At 41.9% G+C, this 25,345-nt stretch overlaps 2 protein-coding genes across 2 annotated transcripts; one reads left to right on the forward strand and one right to left on the reverse strand.

Moving 5' to 3' along the window:
* Positions 1–819: 819 nt before the first annotated feature.
* Positions 820–11,183, reverse strand: SUPT7L (SPT7 like, STAGA complex subunit gamma). Its single transcript, XM_088524246.1, has 4 exons — positions 10,729–11,183; positions 6,782–7,106; positions 4,767–5,004; positions 820–1,405 (listed from the first exon to the last, which is right to left on the reverse strand). The coding sequence occupies exons 1-4, from the start codon at positions 11,139–11,141 to the stop codon at positions 1,143–1,145; spliced, it is 1,239 nt and encodes a 412-aa protein (XP_088380372.1). The 5' UTR covers positions 11,142–11,183; the 3' UTR covers positions 820–1,142.
* Positions 11,184–11,547: 364 nt separating this feature from the next.
* SLC4A1AP (solute carrier family 4 member 1 adaptor protein) lies at positions 11,548–24,991 on the forward strand. Its single transcript, XM_088524255.1, has 14 exons — positions 11,548–12,096; positions 12,675–12,861; positions 13,544–13,666; positions 14,011–14,071; positions 14,850–14,989; positions 15,140–15,300; positions 16,370–16,439; positions 17,538–17,727; positions 18,521–18,632; positions 19,204–19,420; positions 19,819–19,893; positions 20,945–21,012; positions 23,211–23,283; positions 24,662–24,991. Exons 1-14 carry the CDS (start codon positions 11,548–11,550, stop codon positions 24,709–24,711), a joined length of 2,076 nt encoding a protein of 691 aa, XP_088380381.1. The 3' UTR covers positions 24,712–24,991.
* The last annotated feature ends 354 nt before the right edge of the window (positions 24,992–25,345 follow it).

A 25,345-nucleotide genomic window follows, 5' to 3' on the forward strand; every position in this document is an offset into this window, starting at 1 on the left:
ATGGGAGGCAGGGTAATTCTTCCTTGAACATCCCAAAGGGTTTAAGGTATAGGGATTTTTTAAGTGGCTGTTCATTCTTGATTCATGCTCATTCTATCTTTTTTTTTTGAGAGAGATATTCACTGAATACAGTTAAAGAGCCAGTTGATCAACTGAGGATTGTGCAGAACAGAAAAAAATGCCATCAGTCAGCTGGGCCATAGAAACAAGCAACATATTAGATTCTGTTTCAAATAAGTTGTCAAGATAGAAATTTTGAATAGGAAAACTCAGCTAGCCTGAAGCTGCTGCACTTCAGTCCCACGGAATGAAGAAAAAGTTTTCATTGTCAGCATCAGCTCTAAGCAATAACAGAAACTGTTTCTCTCTGGAAAATCCTTCCTTGAAGAGCCTTGAACAGCTAGCCATCAACTTCTCTGGTCATAAAACTAACAAAGAAACCAGGGGCTAAGGTCTACTGCACTTGCTATTATAAAGGAGGAATTGCTTGAGAATGGGAAGGACCGTGTCCACTTTTGCGCTCCCTCTCATGAGAACAACATGGATCTACAAAGTCCACTAAGAGGACTTCAAGGAGAGAGCACAGCATGCACAAAGACAGGCTGGGGAAGCTTTGCTGAGAAGCAAAGGCTAAAGGGAAATCTTGCTGTTTACAACTACCTAATGGGCAGGTTAGAGAAAATGGAGTAGGACTCCTGTTGGAGGTGAACAGTGTTAGAACAAGAGGCAATGAACACAAACAAACGGACAACATGAAAAATTCTGATCAAAAGTGATTTTTGGTTGTTGTTGTGTTGTTGTTATTTTTAATTATGAGGATGATCAAATATTGGAAAATGTTGCCCAAAGAGGTTTGCAATCTACATTCTTGGAGATATTCAAATCTCAACAAGACAAGACCCTGAGCTACCTCTTCTAATAGGTCCTGCTTCAAGAAGAACATTGGACTGGAGACCACAGGATGTCCCTTTCAACCCATATTATTCACTACATATCAAACCTCATCAAAATATCATGCAAGATCCCTCAAACACCGGGGCCAGCCCTGTTTATATATCATAGCCATCACAGCACTCTCTTTGCTCATTTCAAGTCTGCATTACACAGCATCAAGATTAAATAAGAAGCTTCTTTTTTCTTTTTCACATCTTCTTCATCTTTTTCTTGCAGCGCTGGTTGAAGACAGGTGAGGATCCCATCAGACTGTCAGCAGAATGAGAACCATAGCTGCTCTCAGAGCCATTGGGACTCTGTGGCATGCCAGCTTCACTCATGCCCGACATGGGCTCCTCAAAGACGTCACTGCCTAGGACCCCATGCCCAGGTACATTGCCCTCCTCATTTTCCTGTGGCTCCATTTTCACCTGTGCCAAGGTCCACAGAGGGGAAGCATTCACCTCAGCCCCTGCAGAGAGAAGAAGCACAGAGTAATCACAGAGTAAAAACATAACATTCAGGGGAGGTGGTGGGGGTACAGAATTCAAATACAACTTTAGAGAACACAGGGACATGAGAGCTGCTCAGGCACTCAGACTGCCTGCCTTCTTGACACCTACAGGCCTCATCCCATCCATCTGTAGAAGGTAAAGAAACTCTCTTGGCTCAATCTTACACGGAGCAGACGGCCTGCCAGATAACAGGCCATTGTCAGAGGTCAGTTTGCCACAGTAATGGATTGCACATTAATTTAATGGAACTAGCCATGCCAGTTGAGGACAATTAGGGAGGGGCAGAGAGAACAAAACAAAACAGAAAAACATTGCCATAGTGAATCCTAGGTGATGCTTAGAAAGAAGGGAGTTGAAAATCAATGGAATCACATGGACTTTTTTTAAATGACTAATTAGAACAATTATATTAAAACACATGAATTATCAAACCTTTCATCTAGATTAATTGCATGATCTTCCTTTGATTGCTATCATCCTCCCATCTGCTTTTCCCTACTCTCTCACTAAACTCATTTAATGCATTTAACCTCATCAAAAACACTGCAAGATAGCTTAGACAGGATAAAACTACAAGCTTTTAAGTTTGTGCGGCGTCTTGTATTGTAAGACTCTGAATGGATTTAGGGCTTTTTAATAGTACCAGAACATTAAAAAGCTATAATAATTTGAAATCTTGAACCACATACACTTTTAATAAGTCTGTGAAGGCTGAATTAATGATCAATCACATCTTTACTCACTGTGTCATTTGTATGCTCCCTTTTCCCACTAATTCTAGCCAGGACTAACAGACCCGAGGCACGATATCCCCAGAATTCCCAAGCTGATTGCAAACAACAAATACCAAATCCAACTGCTTCTCAGGAAACAAAATGGTTCAAAATATAGGCCTCAAACTTAATTCCTCTGTCACTTCTTCAAACCTAGCTCAGATCAGCAGCAGCTCTAAGTTTTTATCACACAGCTGGCTAGACAGGCAAATGAAAGGAACCTTTCCATTTTAAATAACTCCACAATGGAAGGTATATCAGTCCATATCAGTGTTACAATTTGTGATACTACTTTTTCTAGTTTTAGATTAGTGTGCAGTTGGAGCAGACAGAGGACTTTCTTTACAAGAATACAAAAGTGTACTTCTTAAAAACAGAAAATATTTTATCCTCAAAAGGAGTAATTATAAATCGTATTATATTTGTTTATTTATAGTTTTTAAGAGATAAAAATGCTACTATTACAACTGATACTAATTGGACATCTTGCTGAGAGAGACATAAACAGACCAGAAATTAATAAAGCTGGAGATCTCCACTCACTTTTAAATCTGATCCCTTGAGTGTAGCATTAATTTCACATGGAAAATGAAACATAAAATAGGAAAACAGCTAAGGTTTTCCAAACCTTTTGTCTCAAGGGGCTTGGCTCCAGTTTGAAGCACAGCCAAACCTCATGTGCTGAGCTAAATCTACTGCGGTTCCCTATTACTAGTAATTATATAGAAAACAAGTCTTCCATCATATGTTTGTACCGTGAACTTTCCCTTATGAAGGAGTTGGGAATCTCTACCAGAATAGCTTAGCCCATACCAAGGCTTAGGACATCTTTGTGCAGAAAACATCGCCCACTGTTCAGGACTTATATAGCAAGCAAGAATGAAAGTGCTTGCTAATGTCCAGCAACCTTAATGAAAAGCCCCCTTAAATTAATGATGAGTGAATGTATTCCTCTCAAGGACAAGGGAGACATCATTAGCATGCTATCAGTTCCACCAAGTTACAGCCCTAGTCAACACAATAATCAAAGGTGCTCACTAAATTTACTGTTTCTTTCTTTCATCAATTGCTCTTCATCACTCAGGTTTATTTCTTTCAGCTCTACCACCTGTCATTGAGAGTGTCACCAATAACTAACACTACTTAAGCAGGGACACAGGACATTTCATCTTCAAAGCACTTCAAAGTACTTTACAAATGAGCTAATCTTCACATTATACCGCTGGGAGGAGGAACCAGATCCCGCATTTTCCCTCCATTTCCCCATTTGCAATTAAATTAAGCACCTAGCCCACAGCTGGTCATAAGCAGAAACACAAGTAAAACACAGAAAGTTGTAATGTCAGCTTTGCTCTCAGACAGTGATGCATTGCTGTCCTCTCCATGGACCTCACATTTGTATTTTTGAGATAGTCCCAACTGTAGCAGCTTTTTCTCACTCCACGTGATATTACAGTCTTTCCTGCCTGCCCAGCTTTAGCCCCGGACCTCTTACAGTGATGAGATTTCCAAAGGCCCTCGTGAAGCAAAGAGGGATTTTCAGGGAGGAACGGAGCACTTGTATTCTTAATTTAAAAACATCAATCAATATCATAGAGGCCTCCATAGCTGTTAAATGAATTTAAGTGAAACATTACTGCAGTGACTGTTGGAATTCAACAGGTTCTATACAAAAATCAGAACAGACTATATTTGGGAGTGGAATGCTTTCTTCCTTTTCCCTAAAACTTAGCACTATGAAATAGTGCAGAGAAATAAGTTTGTATATAGATATAGAACAGACACAGCAATGGCATATTCTCTCACATTAGCTACCAGGATGCTGGTAGCTTTAAGGAAGACTTTGAGGAACACAGTGCATCTCCATAACCCAAATGCTTCATTCATCATCGCATTCTTCCTGGCTGCAGGAGAAGACTCTAAAACAGGTGAAAGTCCCACGAGCCCAATTCACAGAAATCACTGATAAGAGTTCATGGAACAAGGGTCGTTGCTACTAGCATGATGTCCAAAAATAGAGGATAGAAACAAGTGTCACTACCATTCTCCCTACTCAGTCTGTGCCTATACCATATAGGCACACAAGGAATATGACCTTTAACTCTTCAGAAGCATGCATCTCTGGACAAGAACCCTAGGGTACCTGAAAAAATCCAATTCTCCTCCTTAATCACAAATGAGGACAAAAGCCCCTTTTCTTTTATTTCAAACTTAAAAAAAAAAAAAAATCCCAAAGTTATTTTTGTCTTTGTTATATCAGACTGCCTAAAAGCTGCCAGTATTTACATCTACAAAAAAAAAAAAAAGCAGTTTTCAAAACAATAATACACAGTCCCTGTGTGGGTTAACAAACTAATACCTTTGATTCTTTGTTTTGTATTTAGAATTTAAGCAAGGGGGGTTCCCCATTACCCCCTAATGTTTTTATTATACAGTAAAACATTCTTCTCCCTCACCTTCCTAACATTTAGATTTGCTATTAAAAATTAAACAAGACCACATGAACAACTGCGAGTCTGATACCAGCAGTGATGGTAACACCTACCTGAAGCCTGCGGGGAAGCTTCTACTTCCAAGTTCGCAGAGAAGCGCTCGCTCTGAGCTCCAAGAACTCCCACTGGCAAAGACTGGTCACCAGAAGCCAGATCTCCTTCTAGTTCCTCACTTATGGGGAAGGTGATATCACTAACAGGTTCCTCCTTAATCTTCACAGGCTTTGTGTCTTCTGCTGCCTTTTCAGGATTGACAATCTTCTCATACTCTTCCGAGAGCTGCTTGCTAACCTGTAAAAGATCATTGAGGGGAGAAAAAGAGGACAAAGACTTTAGAGTAACTTCAGAGACTCTGATACCAGCTACATTGCCGTATGTTCGCTCTCTTCCCAAAATATTACTAACATCTCACCTAAGCAAACAAATAAACAGGTTCAGTAAAAATTTCCCCCTCCTTAAAGAACAACTTTCTGTGTCAGATTTACTTCAGCATTAAAAATTAAGAAGCTCACATATTCATCAGCTTCTGTAGTCCCCACTGGCAAAGCCTGGTTACCTTCTGTTAGATCCAGAGAAAGAACATTGTAGAAGTTTTATCCAATCAGACAAGTGAAACAAATACAGGAATGCAGTTTGGAAAGAGCTCTTTACTTCTAGAAATTAAGGAACAGTAAGCAATTAAAAAAGTAAACATTTCAGACTTAGCCTTGTTTCTAACAGGTGCTACTTTGTACCACTGAATCGCAGCATTCAGGGAACGGTGGTCAGGAAAAGCCTGAGGCTTTTACCATAAAAAAAGGATGAAAAAGAATAGCAAGGACTATTTCCTCCTTCTAGAGATGTTTCCAAATACAAAGGCTACTGTGTACCCCAGTTGTGCAGAACAGTTCGACCATGCCCAGCTCCATGATGAGACTGAGCTGCATCAGCAGAACAATGCAGTAGACCCAAATTCTAGCAGCAGAGAACATCTAGGTGTCAGAATAGAACTGCTAACTACACTCAGTGTTTTATAGCCTTTCAAATTAAAATAAAAAAGGACTAATGCATCTTTTAACTAACTATTTTTAAACAAATACAGTGAGCCCCCTTGAAAAAAAAATACTTCTATGAAGACGGATCTTGTTTATGTCATTTTTATGTACCAACCTCGGGATCCTCAGAATTGTGAGGATACTGTACAAATTTGCGGGTCTTTAGTCTGCCTCTGTAAGCTACAATGTGCCACGCCCAGGAAGAAAAGAGCAAAATTTAACTGTTACAAAAGGATGCAGTTTGCACTCAGGTACCATGAGGAGGAGTAAGGTGTAATCCCTGGGAAGATTAGATATGGCAGATTATTTCTTTGGTCGTGGACTAGCTACTTGATTCAAGCCTTGATTTTTGATGAGTAGGAACAGAATTCTCACATCACATTCCTGTATTTCTGTGAGTCCATAAAATGCAGAAAGTCTCTTATCATTTAAATAAAATGCACATGTTTAATTTCATAGAATACTCAGCTCAAAAGAAATTATTTCTTTATTCTTACAACAAATGTTTATATGGCACCTCTCATTCTAAGGAGAATTAACTATTCCTCTCCTTTATCAAAGAATGGCAGTTCCCTCTGGATGGGAGGCAATAATTGTTCAACTGCTCAGAGCAGTAAAATACTACCCTACACTCTACCAGACTGAATTTCCTGTACAGCTAAGCTACTCCCCTGCGCAAGCCAACCAAGCCATTGTAGAAAATTTCTGGTTTTCTGCTTATTAGCTCTCTGAAATGTGAAGCAGGCAAGGGCCACATCAAAGCAGAAATTCAGCTGATCAGACAGTACTCGGTTTCCTTCTACTTGGTATTCTTGTTTGGGCCATTGAGATGCAGATATGAGTAAGGGGCTCTCTCTTCTAGTCAATATTGGGAAAAAAAAGTCTTGTTTTCCCCTTGCCTTGATGTCTCTCCTTCACCTAGAGGTTTTCTAACCACATTTTAGCACAGTAAGAGACAAGACTTGACAGATGAATAAACAATTGCACTGGGGTTACTTTTCTCAGCACTTCAAGCAACCTTCTGTTCCCTTCACCTGAAGCATGTAGCTGTGATAATCCTTAATGCGGTGTTGCCAGAATTTCTGCAGTGAGAGCACACTGCCAATGCCCACTTCATGGAAGACCTGTTCCATGACATCAGGGAAAGGGGTATGGCCAAGGCGAGCTTCTCGATCCACTGCGAAGCGCAGCAGCTTGGTGAACTTCAAGCAGTACTCGTGGGCAATGTCTGTAAGGGTCTCCAGGACACTCTCATTGGCACACTCAAAGCCGGTGTGAGCAAGGATGGTGGCCATTGACTGGTAGAGAAGCTGACGGCAGGAGGACCAACTCAGTTCCGTCACAGGCTCCCCTTTTCCTCTGAAAGAGAGAGAGGACAGAAAGTAGCTTCCTTCCAAACACTGACAGAAAGTTCAAACCAGTTTAAATTGCACTCTCATTACTAAAGTGAGCTATGAAGCATGAGCATTTCAAACTTCATCCATTCACAGTCAGACAATTGAATTTTTAAGCAAGATGATTTAGCAGATAGAAACTCCACAGAGGAAAAAGAGAAGATAAGACAAAGGCTTTGAAAACCAAAAGTACTTAAATCAGATTTCTAAACTCACAACTAAATGTATGTAATTTATTTAGCCATGTCAGTAACATTGTCTTCAGATGGTAACTCTTTTCTTATTTAAAATGAATTAAAGAACATAGACTGCTGTCCGGCACTCACCAGTTGAACACATCTTATGTTACCAAAACTACCAAACTGATAATCATCAATAAAGAACAAGTAAACAGCTGTTATTGACTCTGTAGTATTCACACAAAACACTATGGCCAAACCTAAACAAAGCACAGAACTGCACAAAGCCATGCAGGATACTCCCCTACTTCTTCTAACCTGGAATGCAGCAACTATTTAGCAAAGCCTATCATTGCTCAGAAGCAGTAGAAAACACCGGTCTATTTTAAACTCCCAGTGGAAAATAAACTAATTGCCAAGATTAAAATGCAGCCAAGTCACTATGCTGAAAGAGATGCAATCAATTTGAAATCTAAGCAATTAAAGTCAGAGAGAAAAGAAAATCCAGCCACTTGAATCCAAATTTCCACTTTATTGTGGTGAGATCAATCAATTTTGTTTTGTTTTTTCTTCCCTTGACTTCCTGTTTCCCACACCCACCTAACAAGGGTGCAAACATACAGAAATAGACATAGACAACACACTGTAATTTAAGATAAGCTGTCTAATTTTAAACCTGCCCAAGAAGGATCATGAAATTTCTTCTTTTTCCTGACCATCATGGTTGGAGAGCCTTGGTCTCAGATGATACTGAAAAGCCCAGCGTCTCCAAAAGCAGCTTTATGAATACTGCCATTACACAGAAGGCCGCTTTCTGCAATACTTAATGCTTTCCTGAAAGGCCCCCATTCAAAACTTGGCCTTTCTAAACACACTATCAATGTCACATAGTTGCAAGTAAGTAAAAAAGTAAAAAACAGTTTTCATTCCCAAGATTCAGTTACAAGAGATTAACAAGGATAACTATTAGGCCTGTGACTTCCAGATCATAGGATCATAGAATCATTATATCTGGAAAAGACCTTTAAGATCAAGTCCAACTGTAAACCGTTCAACACCATACCTGCTAAACCATGTCCCTAAGTGCCTCGTCTGCACGTTTCTACAGAAGGTACAGTATAAAACTTACCACAGATGCTCTGAAACATGGTTCGACTTGTTACTCCCCAGTTTTGCTTTTTTTTGAAAGAGATCTAGATTTTTATGGGTCACCAACATTAGATGATGCTACACGATTAAACCCACTTTGCCTCCAGCATTTGTTTTCCTACCTCAGTACGGACATTTCCTAACCACAAGGCATGAGCTGTCTTCCCATTGGGAGTTCCCAGTTTCAATCACAGATAAGCTTTCAATGCAAAGCATACATCTAATGTGGTCAGGAATACAAATGAAGAGAACAGCAGAGAAACCTTTTAAAAATACAACCGCATACAGACAAGAAAAAGCATCTGGGGAGACACATAATGAGTAGATAGAATTTCTTTGGAAAGCAGATCTATGTGATCCAGGGAAAGCAGATTTCATGTTAGTGGAAGGAAGCTGAACAGAGAAGAAGGAAAAGCTGGCATCCATTTTACAGTTAAGAGCCTCTTGTTCAAAAAGTATTTTTAAGTCTATGGTTCCTTAGTGATTCTTCATCAGATATACTTTAAGTTTACCTTCTGTTCCTACACCAACCAAAAGCAAATGATAATCCTTTATTGTGTATCTTGAGGACAGTAATGTCAGCAGCTAAGAATCACCAAGAGCAGATGGTAATTCACCCCGGAATACTAAAGAAATTCAAGGATGAAACAGCTGAATAGCTGTGGTAAATTTCTGCATTGGCTCATGATGACCGGAAGTTCGAAAATGTGAAAACATTTTCTTTTAATGATTCCAGAAGACATGTGAGGACTGCAGGCTGGAAAGAATATATTTATATTCTGTTGCATCAAGGAAATTCATAGAAATGCTAAGAACAGAATTAGAGGACACATGGGTAAATGAAATACACCCAGGAGAAGTCAAGACAGCTTATGTAAATGGCAGTCCTGCTTCATAATCCTGCTAGAGTTCCCCAAAGGCATCCAGAAGCATCAACATGCAAGTATGTAGAGATCTCCACTATAGAACTGAGGGCTTTGCACAAGGATGTGTGCCAGGACTGAGGCTTTTCCAACATAATTATAAACATCCCAGAAAAATGCAAGAGGGGAATAGAGTTTGATTAAACTTGCTGGTGGTATAGACTTGATCAGGGTTGAAAAGACAACAATCTCTGTAAAATAGCAGTGAATTAGATTGTTTCCCCATTATTTCAAAAGGTATGAGCAAGTAGGGGTTGCAGCTAAGGGGAAAAAAATATGAGAAGAGTAACAGAATGAATTTAGGGGACAACAGTGAAATAAAGAGAAGGATGTGAGGTCAAAGAATTAAAACTGAAAACAAGGGAAGAGAAGGGGACATGACAGAGTACTTTAATACAGACACTTGTGGTCTGATTCGCAGTATTCCTTTCTTTTTATGTGTAAATATACTGACACACAGTTTCTGAGACATGAGTTACTGCCAAAGAAAACAAAATTAAAATATCCATTTAGTCTATAACTATAAATCTAGCAGTAGCACATAAGAAGGCAGCATAAAATTAAGCAGCACTATCTGTTATCAAGAAGAAAAACGGTCTTCCTTGAATCATTTTACACACTAAGAACAAGCTCTGGCAAATCTTTAAAATTTATTTTTGGTACTCTAACTGCAGCTGTTACACATGTAAGTGTCTTAAAGCAGTAGGAAAAGACATACAACAGCAATCTAAAAATTTTCTGCTGGAAAAGCATAAATGTGTTTGGTTTAGGAAGCACACATTAAATTCAAGTCTACATTGCAGCCCATTATAAAGTCACCCTGTACCAGCCACAGCACATTTCACTTTGAAATTGTCCGTGAAGCTTTTCCAATCTAGCCCTTACACTCCCCCATGTGGTTGGTTGTTAACTAGCAGTTTTTTCACTCTGACCCCAGATACTGACAGCACAAAGACAAGGCTCACAGCCACAGAAAATTAAAGTTCGAGCTGAAGCCAGTGAACGCGGAGGGCAAAGCAGAGTGTGGCACGCAGCACAGCACTGTCTCAGTTCAACAAACCACAGTGCCAGGAAGAACAGGAGTCACAGGGCCCAAACTTTGTTCTAACAAGACTAGGTTCCCCTTCACGCCTTTAGCTCAACTTACTTTATTTCACGTTTGTTTTAAGCAACTTAAGCACATTTCCCATCCACATCTCTCCTTTTCTAAGTCTATTTTAATCTTTACATACAATTTGGCCTCTTCAGCTTAAGGGAATCTGTGCAACGCCATACATGTTTAAAAACACTCAGCTCTCCTGCAGCCAAAAGCAAACCCAAGGAAGTACCAGCACACCTGTAGAAATCGCTCTCCGGGTCACTGTGCCTCAGCTGAAATGGCATTTTGGGGGTCTTGCTATCCAGAGGAAGAAGGTCGTCGGGGAGCGGCGGAGAGGCAGGGCAAGGTGGCAGCGGCTCATTCTCCTCGGTCTTGATGCCCTCCACTTGCTGCTGGTTCTGGGCCTGGGCAGCAGCGATGAGGCTGCGCAAGCGGCGGTTGTGCTGGATGAGCTGGATGGTGTGGATGGTGAGGCTGCAGGGCTCCGACGGGATGTCCAGCATGGTGGTGGCCCGCGGCTTGTTGGCCGAGGGCTGGTGCAGCGGTGGGTCCTGGACCTCCACGGTACGAAACTCGCGCTGGAGCAAGTCAAAGGAGCTGCGGTTGGCCTGGCCGGCGGACACGGGGATCTCGCCCCAGTAGCGCAGCATCGTCCTGCAGGCAGCGGCGCCCGGCCAGGGCGGCTACCAAGCGCCGGGACGGCGAAGGCCCGTGGCGGGGAGAAGCCCTGAAAGCTGCCGTTGCCCCCGAGACCGCAGGGTCCCCCCGGCCGCCGCCAACGGCCGCCAACGGTTGCCGGGCCGGAAGCTAGCCCTGCTCCGTCGGTTGAAGGGGCCCCCCCGGAACCAGATCCTCAGTGCAGGAGGGAGGGCAGGGCGCTCTCGCTGCCTCTGCCCCCGCCGCCTCTCTCCTGGCCCGACCCGGCCCAGGCTCCTCCGGCGGGGCGGCCGCGGTACCCAGCGCCGCGGGACTCAACCCCGCGCCGCGGCACTCCGTGCTCCGGAACTCCGGCTCCGCGGCGCTCGGCGGGCCCTATTGAGCGCCGGACGCGGGAAGATGGCCGAGGCCATGGAGACGGAGCCGGCGAGCGGCGCCGCGGCCCAGCCCGAGCCCGCGGCCGCCTTCAAGCTCCCGGAGCTGCCAGCGCCGCCGCCCCGCGCCGCCGAGGCCGCCGAGACGGAGCCCGTCCCGCCTGGGCCCGTGGCGCCGCGGTCGGTGCCGGTGCCGGCGCCGCGCTACGAGGAGCCGCCGTGGGGCGCGCGGCCGCCGGAGGACGCGGGCTACGCGCTCGAGGTGCTCAAGGGCGGCGTGGCGCGGGGCGCGCTGCCCCTGGCGGGCGGCAGCTGGTTCCTGGTGGGGCGGCTGCCCGGCTGCGCCGTGTCCCTGGAGCACCCGTCGGTGTCGCGGCACCACGCCGTGCTGCAGTACCGCGGCGCCGGGCCCGCCGCCCGCCGCGACCCCGCCGCCGGCTTCTACGTGTACGACCTGGGCAGCACGCACGGCACCTTCCTCAACAAGGCGCGGGTGCCGCCGCGCACCTACTGCCGCGTGCGCGTGGGACACGGGCTGCGCTTCGGCGGCAGCTCCCGCCTCTTCCTGCTCCAGGTGCGGCCCGGGCCGGAGCCCCTGGCGGGGAGGGCGGGCCGGGGCGCGGGGGGGCCTCTGCGGGCCCGGGCCCAGCGCCAAGCGGTGCCCCCCGTCCCAACCGGCCGGCCGCCCCTGCTGACACCCGGCGGGGCTGTGTCCCAGCAGCCGCTGTTAGCTAGAGTGGAAGTGTTTCCTTGTGGTCAAAGGGAGCTTGTCCTAGAAGGAGCTTGGAAAGTGCTCAGAGCGCCCTACAGGCGCCTAACAGCTTGTGGGTGCCCGTTCCGCTGGGCTCCAGGTGTGTAGCACTGGTAAGGGGTCTAGGGAAACCCTTGCGTTCTGCCTTTAAACGCAGGTCGAGCTGCCGGCTAATAGGCCTGGTACACAGCATGGGTTGTTTCTTTTCCCTCGTTTTGGTTGGAGTGGCAAAATGAATGTATGGAGGGGAGGGAACAAACCATAACAAATAGTCCTAAAATTACCTTTTTTTGAAAATGTTTTGTTTCTATTATTGTAGTTAACATGCATGTATGGGGCAAAAAAAAAATCGCTTGTATTTTTAAAGCATTACTGTGGCGTTTATGGCTTGTCCCATGTAGGGACCAGAAGAGGACCAGGAGTCCGAGTCGGAGCTGACCGTAACTCAGCTGAAGGCCCTGCGCAAGCAGCAGCAAGAACGACTGGAGAAGACGATGCTGGGGGAGGACTCTGACGAGGAAGATGAAAACGAGCAGAAGAGAACGGAGAGCAATCCCAACAGTGACCTGAGCTGCTCGTGGGGAATGGGTAGGTGACAAGGCCTCCCACTACAAACATGCTAATATATCTTGAAGGTGCTTTGTTGTTGTTGTTATTTTGTTTCTAAACCAGGTCTCTGTGAACACAGTGTTTGGAATTTCACCTGAATGCTTGGCATCCAAATTCTGTGAAAGACTTTTTGCTTTTAAAAATAAGAGGCAAGCTTGTGTTAGACAAGAACTATTCCCCTAAAATCAGGGAGAAGATATTCTGGCTTTTCAAACCATCTGAAACTTAAGAGTTGAGATTTATGCTATGTATTGTCTCTCTGTGATGGTGTGAAAGGTAGAGTTTAGTTAATTGAGGCTGCTATACAATACAAATGACTCCAAGAAGCTGACTTCTTAAAAAAAAAAATGGATAAACCGTAATTAGTGAGCTGTTGAGTACAAAATGAGCTACTTTTCTAAGTAGCTAAGTAGAAATGCATAAAAACAGAAAACATCCAAAGCAGTGAAATTACAATGAAATTCATTTGCAAAGATTATATCTTATTATGGAATAATTAATAATGAAGTAATTGATTGGATACAGAATGAATATTCACCTTAAGGAAACTTATTCTAGAATGCTGTGGCTGGAATTCTTTCAAACTGATAAAAGTGGAAATGTGCTGGCTTTTTCCATTTTTTTTCCCCATTTTGATTACATTTTGTATGTTGTCTTCTAGGGGAGGATGCTGAGGACGATGAGGCTGAAGAAAACCCTATTGCTATTGAATTTCAGGAGGCACATGATGCCTTCTATATGAAAGATCCTAGGAAGGCCCTGCAGGGCTTTTTTGACAGAGAAGGTAAATGTTTGATGTTTGTTTTTCTCCCCCCCGCCTCCCCCACGCTGCCCCCTCCTTTTTTCTTCCCCTTAATTCAGGAATATCTGGAATTTGTGTGCTCATTTTTTTCTTTAGGATTTAAAGTGTGGGAGCCAAAGCGTTTTTGTTGCATTACTCTTGCCCTCTCCCCCTTTACTTTACAGAGCTGTATCATCTTCAGATGATACATTTTAAAAGCAAATGTACTCTCTTGATATGAGCATCTTATTTGTTTGATTTAAAAATAATATTTTTTGTCTGCTCTAAAACTTCTTCTTGCTTACAGCCATTTAGGTAACAACAACTTTCTTTCTTTCCTTCTCTAGGAGAAGAGCTAGAATATGAATATGATAATCGTGGGCACAATAGCTGGCTGTGCAGAGTCAAGTACGCTTACCTTCATTAACATTATGGACAGAGAGGACAGCTTTGAATTCACAAGCAAAAGTCAAAGGAATTATTAGTGTGTCTCATTTGCCAAGGAGGCCAACTGGAATTGGTCCTAAGCCCCAATATTGAATGAGGAAGCCAAGGATCACTGCCATTTTCAATGACTACACTTCTTTCTTGTCTGTCAGCACTGATATTCCTTTGAGATGAAAATCAGGAAAGCAAGAGACAGAGTCTCCTCAGGGAGAGGAAGGAAGAGGGAAAGACTGTGTGTGTGTGTGGTTTTTTTTTTTTTTGTATATATATATAATCAAATTCCTATTCTTAGGTGCTAAAAGCAATTTTTGAGGTGTTTCTGCAAGAGGCCACTAACACCGTCCTAACATTAGGTAGGAGAAGGAGTAAGGTGGAAATCAAATCAGATAGTTCAGCCATTACAAAGACATATCTATCTGAAGAAAATGTTAGCTTAAAATGCTGATGCTTATAATAATTTGGGGATTGAAGTTTGACCTAGTAATTGTCATTTCTAGAGAAATGATTAGGGAATAGATACAGGAAGACTGTCCAAGCCAGTGAAATAAAAATTTGCTTGCATGTCTTGTGAAATTTAGACTTGTGTTTTGACTAGTCCTGTATGAAAGGAAAGATGAAAATACCTAACCTGAAAGAGGCTAGAGTGGTATAGAAAGAGCAATGTCACTGCAGTATCTAAGTAGTATCCTTGAAAAGCTGCTCATATTGAAGCTGTTTTCTGAAACTTTGAACTGTACAGATTGCCTGTGGACGACGCATCAGGGAAGCAGCTGGTGGCAGAGGCTCTCCACACGGGCAAGAAGAAAGAAGCAATGGTGCAGTGTGCACTGGAAGCCTGCAGGCTGCTGGATGCGAGGGGAGTGCTGCGGCAGGAAGCAGGTGATGAACCAGGCAAATCCTCTGATGGTTCCTGAAGGCCTAAACCAGTGATCTGAGATTGTTGTCTTGGATATGCTTTATTTCTTGATAATAATGAAGAATCTGGTCTGTAATCACTGTACTCCTTGCATTCCTCCTCACCTCTCCTAGTATCCCGCAAAAGGAAAACAAAGAACTGGGAAGATGAGGATTTTTATGACAGTGATGATGATACCTTCCTTGATCGAACTGGTGCTGTAGAAAAGAAACGACTCAACAGAATGAAAAAAGCTGGTAAAATAGAAGAAAAACCAGACACATACGACACTCTGGTAAGAAGAATTGTTATGACAGGCCGATCTTATTCTCTAACATGCACATTATTGCTAAGAAGGAAAATTTTATTAGCCTGTACTTTAGTTAATCATTTCAGAACCTCAGCTATCAATTGGTCAAGTTAGAATGGAATCAAACTAGATTTGGTGATTGTAGAATCAGAGGCTTTAAGTCTCGGAGAATAAAAAATGGAGGTAGAAAAAAATCATAGGCTCTTTAAAGAAAAAAAAAAAAGCTGTGATATTTCCACTTAGTGCTTGATCAGTGTTCAGCCCACAGAAGCCATCAATCTGACTGCTGCTAACTGACACACATCCATTACCCTAAGCAAAGAGGATGACTGGTCATGGAGAATGACTTACTGTGTTACCAAGAGCTGTTATTGCTTTGGGCTGAGTCATCCTGCAGAAGAAATATTCTGCAGCGGCTTGTGTTGTCTCCTCAAAAGTGAAGATTTCAGTCCTTGAGATTTGGTCACCAGAGGACTTTGCAATTCTGAAAAGTGCTTTTTCTTTATGAGAAACATCTGCTTAAATACCCCAAAATGCTGCTTGTTTTATTATAGTGTAAGCATGCTACCTGGGTGTTGGTCTGGGTAGTATGCTCTTCTGTTTGACGGATCATAGCAGAGGATAAATTAAGTATCAGAACAAGAACTGTTTTAAAGCATCTGAAAATACTTGCAAGAATTCGAGTGGGTAAAACATTCCCGAGAAGGATCTCATCCTGCTCCAGAGAAGCAGCAGCTTGCACTGACTAGGGTTTGATAGCCAAGAGGCCTACATGGATAGTGGGATGTTGGAGAAGGGTTTTCTGCGGGGTGAGGAGAAGGGTGGAAATCAGGATAGTGGCCTAATGTAGATACAGAAGCATTATGCATATTTTTATGCTTCAGTATGTGCCCATTGTAGGAAAAGAATGTTCATAAAGAATTTTTCAATGTAGCCTATAAATGTTTTAGCCCAGACATTCCTGGTCAAAGACCCAAAAAAAAAAGATTTGAAGATATCTTAAAAGGGTATTTTAAAGATGATAAAATGATCTAAGCATGTGGTTCTTTCATAGGTCAAAAAATTAAATGAAGCTGAAAATGAGCTTTCTGAGATAACAGCAAAGCTGAAGGCTTCAGGGAAAGGTAAGGCATGAAGTCTCTTTGATAGCAGAGCTTTTCATAGAGACTGGAGAGATGAAAATATATTTTGCGGATGCCTGTCAAATGCATCTTTTTAGCGCCCTCTTTTTTCAAAGGGAAAAGAAGCTTTGCAGGTCACTGAGTTAGCTGAGGAGGATACCTAACACTGTGTATTGGGTAAAGAGTGTGTATAGCCACTCACTAATGAATGCAGTTTTCTAAACATCAAAGGTAAGGAGGGTATACATGGTCTTGGAGCTTAATGGGACCTGAGTACTTATTACCATTTATCTGTCATTTTAGTGAAACTAGACCCATTTGAGAAAGATCTTTCTTTTTTTTTTCTGTTCCCTCAAAACCTATTCATAAGGGGAGGGCAAACAACAGAATAAAGACAGTGTATTTCATTTCATTTCTTTTATTGTAGGTGCACCTTTAAAAAGAAAGATGAGAAAAGAGAAATGTAAAGTTAAAATAGTTGATATTTAGCCTCCGTCCCATTCAGTTAGGGTGCTAACTTACAAGACTTGTTACGTAGTTGTTTTTGTGCATATGAAGATGTATGCCTATACTAGATGTGCTCATTTTAATATAATAGTGACAGGCAACAGTTTTCTGTCTAAGGGCTTGTTAATACTCTAGCAAGAAAACTTTCTAACCTTCTTTGAGGAGAAGACGGAATTATATTTTGGTTCACTGTTTGGCTTGCAGGTATTGCCTGTGCAGGGGTGCATCATGCTTTGTGAGTGCTGTTACATTTGTAGTCTGCAACTACAGAAAGAAGCCAGGGGTCTATCTGTTTTTTCAAGAGGCAGAATATATTGAAGTAAGATGAATAATCTAGAGCAGAGACTGACTTGCTCATAAAGGAACACTTTTAAAGAGAGGCTTTGTTGTCTAAGTGAGTGGATGCTTACTGTCAGGCTCTTGTTAGGAGCCATGCTTCCATCTTGCTAGGGCTGGCAACCTCTGTTATTTTGCCATGCAACAGAAACTTGTAGAGATTCATAGATATCATATTCTCTCAGGGCAGAATTTGATCAGCATGGCCCTTCATTTCCCCACCACTAACTGCATATATTTTCCCATTATCTTGCCTAGTCCAGTCCCAGCCAGCAGCTCAAGACTCTTTGGATGAATTCATGACAGAAATAAAATCTGGAGGCACCTTAGACAGCATTACACGGAAGAAGCTTCACTTGCGGACTTTTGAACTGAGGAAAGAGCAACAGAGACTGAAAGGGTTAATAAAGCTTGTCAAGCCTGTGGAACTGCCTGAGCTGAAGCCCTAGTAAGTATTGTTAAACTAAAACAACTGTTTCTGCATACTGTCCATGGGTTATTGTGCAATCCCAGCTTTCTGAAAGCAAAAGCAGCGCTGCCTTACGAATTATCAGGCGTGTCTTTTTAAGGAGCCCCAGTGCCTTTTGGCTGTTGCTGCACCTGTGGTTGAGGCAGACACAAGACAGTGTGATAGGCCCATCCTGGAGAAGTGAGAGGGGAAGAGATCTGGGAACACAGTGACTTTTTATTCAACTTGCATCCAAAAGGAAATGGAGAATGTTGCAGTATTATATATAAAATGAAAACCACTCTCATGCCCTGAAGTGCACCTGGAAGTCAGCTGTAGTGACTGTTCAAGTAGTGTCTAGCAATACTGCTTTGATTTAAGAGAGCATATGCTGGTTTCATCACTTGCTAGCAGCAGGTTAATTAGAGATAATTGCTTAATTAAATTGAGGTTTGGCCTCTGAGTGTACTGTTATATTTTTGTATTTTATATATATGCACACACACGTATACACAGACATGTGTGTGTGATATATACACACACAATACATATGCATGTGAATAGTGTGTGTAAGTTAATTTTAGGAAGTCTACCAGGACAGGAACAGTGTTCAAACAGGTGTCTGCCACCTAGGACTCATCTCCTGCAACTTCCCCTTTTTTTTCTGCAATTGAGGGCTAAAAGAGTTTCTCTGTATTCACCCTTATTTTCCATTTGTAAATAGAAGGTTTGATAGTTTGTGTACTCTTTTCATCTCTATTTGATTATTTATTTATTTATTTATTTTCAGTAGTAGTGGGAGTTACAAGACGGATGCGGATAGCAAGTCTAAAAAGATTACCCTACCTCTCTTTGGTGCAATGAAAGGGGGGAGCAAGTTCAAGCTGAAAACTGGAAGCCTGGGGGTAAGTCTAGTACAGAGACCAGCTGCAGTGCATGTCTTCTTTTCCTTCCTTCTCAGCTGTTTCTCAGCCATTCCTTAGGTTCTGGCAGGTGTCGGTGGTAACACAGAAGAGCAAGTGTTGGGGAGCAGAAGCTGCACAGGGCAGGAAGCAACGGGTTGGATGAGGTTTGCTGCTGGCGATAGCTATTCCGTGCTTTGCCCAGTCTCTGGGGACACAGAGAGTCAGAAAGGTGGTGGATCATAGATGCACTCTGGGGACCTCGAACAAAAGACTGCTGTGCATAAGCATCTGTGCCTTCCCTTTGCTGATTTTGACAGTATTTTAGGCAGGATTATATCCAAGGATGACTCATTTTCCAGTGTCCCGCCTGTTAAAGACTGTTCTGCCCTTCTGTGGATGTACTTCTCTTCTCTTCTATCTCTGCCAAAGACTTTTTCTCAAAACCTAACTATTCTTCATCTTGCGAGTGTTTTCTTAACAGCTGTTTCTGTGACACTAATGCAGTAACGAACATATGCAACACCTACTTCTGTATTATCCTAGCACTAATATCCAAGTTTTTGTCCTGCAGAAGGTGCCTGTCAAGCGTCCAGATATTCCTGAAAGCTTGTTAAAAATGAAAGATGATGGACCAGAAGAAGAGGAGGAGGAGGAAGAGGAGGAGGAGGAAATGGAAGAAGAGCAAGAAGTAGATGCAGTAAACAGAGCGTCAAAACTAGAAATGAAAATGACAGCAGAGGAAGAAACAGGAAAAGAAACTGATGGCACTGCTTGTTCTCCTCATGATGGTAAACCATCAATTTTGATTTTTTAAATATATTTTTATTGAATGAAACTGAACCTGTAACTACATTATCATAGCTACATGAAACATGATCCTTTTATATATCAGCATGATACATGTGAAAACTCAGGATTAAGGAGTTTCAGTAAATGACGTGCTTCATAGAAACCTAATTATTGTCTTAATTTTGGCCAAGTTGAAAAGTATGTTTTAACTAATCGCAAGTTTTAGTGTGGTGTTGTGATGGACTTGATGGATGAAATAATCTGGAGGACTTCTAAGAGACGATTCCTTCTTGAGATGAATGTAGCTAAGTGTCCCCCTTCTGTATTTTGTTTCAGAGATTCTACTCAGCAAAGCTACTGGAGAGTGTTCACCCAGCTCTCTCCCTTTGTTTTACAGAGCTTCACTTCCTGCCTGAGCCAAAGGTACTGAGGAATAAATCTCAGATGGGCCCCTCAGAAGAGAAGTCTCCAGGTGAGCAGTACAATTTAGACTATTTGCAGGAGCATGTGGATTCAGATGCTGCTTAAAGAAGCTATCGACTTCTGTCAGTATGAGAAAACTAAGTCTAATCTAGAGCCTAAAGCAAGAATCTAGAAATTCAGATGAAGGATTGTTTTGCTTGGGCAGGATGAAATGTCTGAGGAGAACAAGCTGTTTCAGCAAAGTTCTCTGAGCTGTAGTTCTCAGTCACCAACAGCTTTGAGATTCTTTGTTAAAAGAACTAGCATGAAAGGAGAATAAATTATCAGCATTATGTCTATATATTCTTTTCCTTTCCTATAGACATATTCTTTTCCTTTTGCCACATTACAAAAGGAAGTTTTGTCCTTCTGCACTGTTAATTACTACATAACATTATCTAGCACTATATTTATGACCTGGATAGCTCTTCTGTCTAGATCCTTCTTCTGTAGGAGATCTCTATGGAAGAAAAAAGAGAAAATTTATAACCTAAACTCTTAAGAACATCTCTATCTCATTCATAGACTTAAGTCATGAGTCTCGTGATTTAGTGGGTTAAGTAGCAAAAAGGTCAGAGCTTTCTGTCTCCTCTCATCTGTGATTTTTGTTGTTGTTGTTGCCGTTGTTTTGATTTTTTTTTTTTTTTTAATGCCTGTCTGTCCAGTGCATTTCCTGTTGTTTCTGTCATCTGGTATAGTATTTGGAACTTTAGGCAAGAATGTAGTAGTGTAGCTGGGCATGTATCCTCTTAGAAATGTTTTTCGTAATGTCACTGTTGCATTTGCAGATAGAGAAATACCATTAGCTAAGAACGTGCTACAGAATTGCAAATAGAGGGTCTCACTGATGGGCACTCAGCTAGGTGATGGACATGTAATAAATATAGGTTAACCCCCATAAATCCTGGAAAAACAGCAGCATGTTCAGGAGACTGAAATGTGAACTTTGTTGCAGTGGGATTTCCTTTCTGACATGTCTGTCTTTGTGAACTTTCTATCAGAAATAAGCTTATAGAATTGGTCATTTCTGGTGTGTCATGCAAACAAATCTTTCTTCTCAGCAGCCGAGACAGTATGCAAGGAATCTGAAGAGACATCCAAGAAAGTTAAGAAAAATAGCTCGGGCAAGGTCAGTAATGATTTCTTGAAACTCTTTAAGCTGCAGGAGTCACAGTATCATTTAGTAAATTCCTTATTAAAGTAGGCTAACAATTTGATTGTGACATGGTCATGGTAGTACTTTTCAGCTCTACAAGACCCAAAAGCAGAACCACCCCCGACGTTGGGACACAACTTTTTGAGTCTCTGGTAAGAAGGTAAAGCACAGTGTTTCAAACTTGTTAGAGGTGTGTTCATACCTGCCACAATAAAACAACAGAGGTTCTCAATTCAGTGACAAACTTATTTTTCCAACTATTCACTTGGCAGTGCTGGTGTTAAGCCTCTGCTAATCACTTGTTTCCCTGTATCAAATATTCTGTAGAACACGGGCACTTTCAGGGCTATACCAATAGCACTGCAAATGTTTGCTTGAGAAACACATTTTGGCTAATGTGGAAGAAACTGGACTGGAAGATACAAGTGCATGAAATTATTGTCTTTGGAAACACCATCATTAGATTTCACGGATGTTCCAGATAATGTTCCCCCTGTGCATAAGGCTCCTTTTTAAAGGGGGCAGGGAACAGACATTTACTTTTTTCTGGAGCCATGTGGAAACTACTCTAGCAGCATGCTGTTAGCCTAATTGATTATTGTGAGGTTGTTTCCCTTTGGAGTAAATCAGTCCCTTGTGTTGGCTACTATCAATGAAGATCACTGCATAAGTTCTGACCATCAAGACAATTTCTAAAATTAGAGGGCCACCACAAAGAACTTAAAATTGACGGCGCGCTCGCGATATGCACCGCGCCGCTCCCTTGCAGAACCCTCACTCTGTGGCAGCTGTATGTGATGCTGCCTGTGGTGTTAGTCCTGGCAGGGGGCCCAGGGAGAGGCTGGGCACAGCCTTTGCAGGGGTCTCGTATTGAAGGCCTGGAGGATGTTGATAAAGGAAGCGGCAGTAAATTCATGCTGCTGTGGCCCAAGATTTACTGTTCCTATGCATGTGGGAGAACAAGGCAGCTCCTTGCAGTGAGGCAGTCAAGTCAGCACCTTTCATGAGCACAGAGCTTTCTCCAAGAATCCTAACGTGGAGCATTTTCTGAATACCTGGTGGCTTAGCTGCATTCTCCCTCCTGTTACAAATCACTTTTCCCATATGCTGTCTCTGCATTTGGGCTCAGACCTAGCATGGAAGATACTAATCAGAAGTCAGCAATTTGAATGGGGATGTTTTGGAAGGATATTTTAATATTTGAGAATTAGCTTCAAATCATGTAAAACTGGAGAATTTTTTATATTTTTTTAAAGCAACTATTCACAAACCATATTTAAAAACTGTTGAACTTCACAGTATAATGTTTTCCAGAACACTGATCTTTTCCGGAAGAATTCTTTTAGAGGATAACTGGAGGAAGGGAAGGTTCTGAGGGAATGAAAAATTGCTTTGACTGTCTACTTTGGACTGCTATGATGCTATAGAGTAATGGTAGTCTGTAGTGAATAACATGGTTATATTTTGAGCTCTTAGCACTGTCTTACTGTACAGTTGTATGTGTGTTTTATTTATTACTTATCTGCAGATGTTAAAAACAAAAGTTGTTGAGCAAATGTTGCTGGTGTGGCAAAACTGAAAAATGTCAGAACAAAAAGGCATTTCCTGACCATATTTAAATGCAACGAATCAGTGACAACAGCGAGACCAAATTTTTTTTTTTTTTTTTCTTGCAAGACTGAGTTACCTTTGCTTAATACCTCAGTTCTTGTGTACTCCAATTTGAAAATGACTTCAGGTTTAAAGTTTTCAGTTAGGATGATGAAATTGCTTCTTCGGCACTTTTCCTCTAAAGTTATACACTACCATAATTTAGTATGGTAAGGTTAAACAACCCACCAGTGCAGCTGGAGGAAGGAAGGGGAAAGTTTTCCTTGAAACAAACTGTCAAATAAACTTCTGTTATTCGGTATAACTACTGAGTGTTATATTAATCTCCCTCAACTAGTCTGTCTAGGCCTTCTGCATGAAGGCCATGGCAGACCTGATACTATCGTTGGTAAAGAATCTGCTGTGAGCAGGAGGTTGGCCTAGATGACCTCCGGAGGTCCCATCCAAGCAACACTTCCAGGATTCTGTGATTTGCTGGGAGTTCCCTCCCAGTAAATCACAGTCTGTGACAATGACACAGATGGGCTGCATCATGTTAAATGTATATTCCTCTTTTGTAGGTCCAACCAACTTTCTTCTCCTCACAGTATCCAGATGATGACCCAGACTACTGCATATGGATCCCTCCTGCAGGTATCAAATATTGAAGGTTTAAACATTTATTCCTCTTTCTCAGGAATCTAAGAAATAGAGAGCAATACCATGTAATACTGAGTAATTCCTTGTAGATTAGCCTTTGAAAAAAATACAAATACTTTACCTAGACCAGATGTTCTCTGGTATGTTATGCCAGCTGTATTTCTTGTATGGCTACGCAGATCTTACAGTGGAATGCTGGCTACTTGGGCAGTAGCTTGATCTTGCCAAATAAATACACAGATTCACTTTAAGTCTAGTTTTCAGTTTTCTAACACTTCGGAGAGCTCAGTCCATTCTTTAACCTTCAATATGACAGCAATTTCCTAAGAAGGGAAACCATTAAGGATATGATTTATGCATAGGGATGCTCACATTAGTCAGGTACAGGAGTCCTGTATGACCTTGTAGAGACTGTAGCACACTTTCATCACTCCTGGTATTTCAGCTATGTCCATGCCTTCTCTGATTGCACCTCTGTGTTGCACCATATGTTTAACTCCAGAGATACTGACTGCATCTTTCTGGTGCCTCCTTTCACGTAAAGTAATGCAGTGATCTAGTTTAAGCAGAAGCTCAAAACTTTGCTGGGGATATATGCTTCAGCAATCTCAGCATTCCCGGTTTTTGTAGAAGACTATGGAACCTAAAACTTTCTGTAGCTTTCTTCAAAATCACTGGATTACAAACTTGGTCATGTATTTTGGAGATTGGTCCTGTTAACTTTTTAGTGGAAGGTATGGAATAAGTGGTGCAAGCATACAGTGACATTTTTTTTTTCAATTCCAAAGTGTTTCAATTCAAGTGTCATTCACTGTTAACAATGTAATGAATTTTTAGTTGCTCTGACATCCTGAATCATGCATGTAGGTTTCCCTAATCAGTGCAAAGATTAGCTTTCATTTGTAGATTCATGACAGTCAGTCATTTTTAATAAGGCTATTGTGGGCTTACAACATGGTCAGGCTCCAAAGGGAGTAAGAAAATTGAGCATAAATTTGACTAGAGAAAATTATAACCTAGTGAATCCTCCTTCAATAAAAGACTGCGCTTCCGTGGCAGGTGAATCAAATGGAACAAAATACCTGATTCGGCAGGCAGAGGTGGTGTGATGTGGGAGAGCCAAGCCAGTCATGCCCAGAAGAGGGAGCTCTGTTTCCTGTCCCTGCCTGGTGATAGTCAGACTTATCTCCAGTGCAGTAAGAACACCAGAAGAGGAAAGGGAAATGCACCCTCACATGCTTATATAACAACATCATGATTTATATTCCTTGTGCCCATCAGGCAAATGCAGTGTAGAGACTGTTTCATACTTTGCTACACATTCATCTTAGCAGAAGAAATATATATAACTTTTTCTCTCTTTGTTCATTAGGTCAAAGTGGTGATGGCAAGACTCATTTAAATGAAAAATATGGCTATTAAAATTCAGACTCCAGAAAATGCTCTGAGGTTTGAAGGGCTGCTCTACATTGGACTCTTTCCTGCACATCAACTGAGGAATAAAGGTTGTTCTTGAGATATTATTACAAATTCAAGGACATCAACAGCCATTCTGACTATAGCTTTCCTTATTGCATCAGTTGTTTGTTTACCAAAAAACCTTTTTAAAGAGTCCTGACCCTTACCCACCCATTCTTCCGCCTCTTCCTTCCACTTTTAATCATGCCCTTTTCACTTACTGTGGACATGTAGACTCATTTTTCCCTTTTATATGTAAGATCATTTAACAATTTTGGTATAAGAAAAACACGCTCTGTATACTTGCAGGCTTGATTAAAAATTATTCATGCTGGTTTCATGGAATTGAAACAAGCACAGTGTTTTTCTCCAGTGCTCCTATTTGAAAGTAATAGGGCAAACAACCTCACATTCATATTTTTTTATTGAAACACTTTTAGAAAAACAACTCTTTACACTCCTCCCTCATGCAGGTTTTAGAATGCAGGTGCTAGAACCCTGAATATGAAATGGACTTAGAAAGGTAATACTGTGTTACAGGAGTGTAAAAGCTCTGGAGAACTGAAGAGACTATTTTTTTTCTTATCTTCAGTAAGAA

This window comes from Tinamus guttatus, unplaced genomic scaffold (assembly GCF_059628265.1).
Source record: "Tinamus guttatus ecotype Peru unplaced genomic scaffold, ASM5962826v1 Tinamus_guttatus_pri_ptg000208l, whole genome shotgun sequence".
Taxonomy (NCBI): Eukaryota; Metazoa; Chordata; class Aves; order Tinamiformes; family Tinamidae; genus Tinamus; species Tinamus guttatus.

Excerpts from the sequence above, each read along its gene's own strand:
- SUPT7L (XM_088524246.1), bottom strand. The coding sequence starts at position 11,141 with ATGCTGCGCTACTGGGGCGAGATCCCCGTGTCCGCCGGCCAGGCCAAC. Across the intron at positions 7,107-10,728 it reads CCGGAGAGCGATTTCTACAG|AGGAAAAGGGGAGCCTGTGA; the intron begins GTGTGCTGGTAC and ends TCTCTCTTTCAG. Across the intron at positions 1,406-4,766 it reads AGCTTCCCCGCAGGCTTCAG|GGGCTGAGGTGAATGCTTCC; the intron begins GTAGGTGTTACC and ends TTCTCTCTGCAG.
- SLC4A1AP (XM_088524255.1), top strand. The coding sequence starts at position 11,548 with ATGGCCGAGGCCATGGAGACGGAGCCGGCGAGCGGCGCCGCGGCCCAG. Across the intron at positions 14,990-15,139 it reads AGTGCTGCGGCAGGAAGCAG|TATCCCGCAAAAGGAAAACA; the intron begins GTGATGAACCAG and ends CACCTCTCCTAG. Across the intron at positions 16,440-17,537 it reads GCTGAAGGCTTCAGGGAAAG|TCCAGTCCCAGCCAGCAGCT; the intron begins GTAAGGCATGAA and ends TATCTTGCCTAG.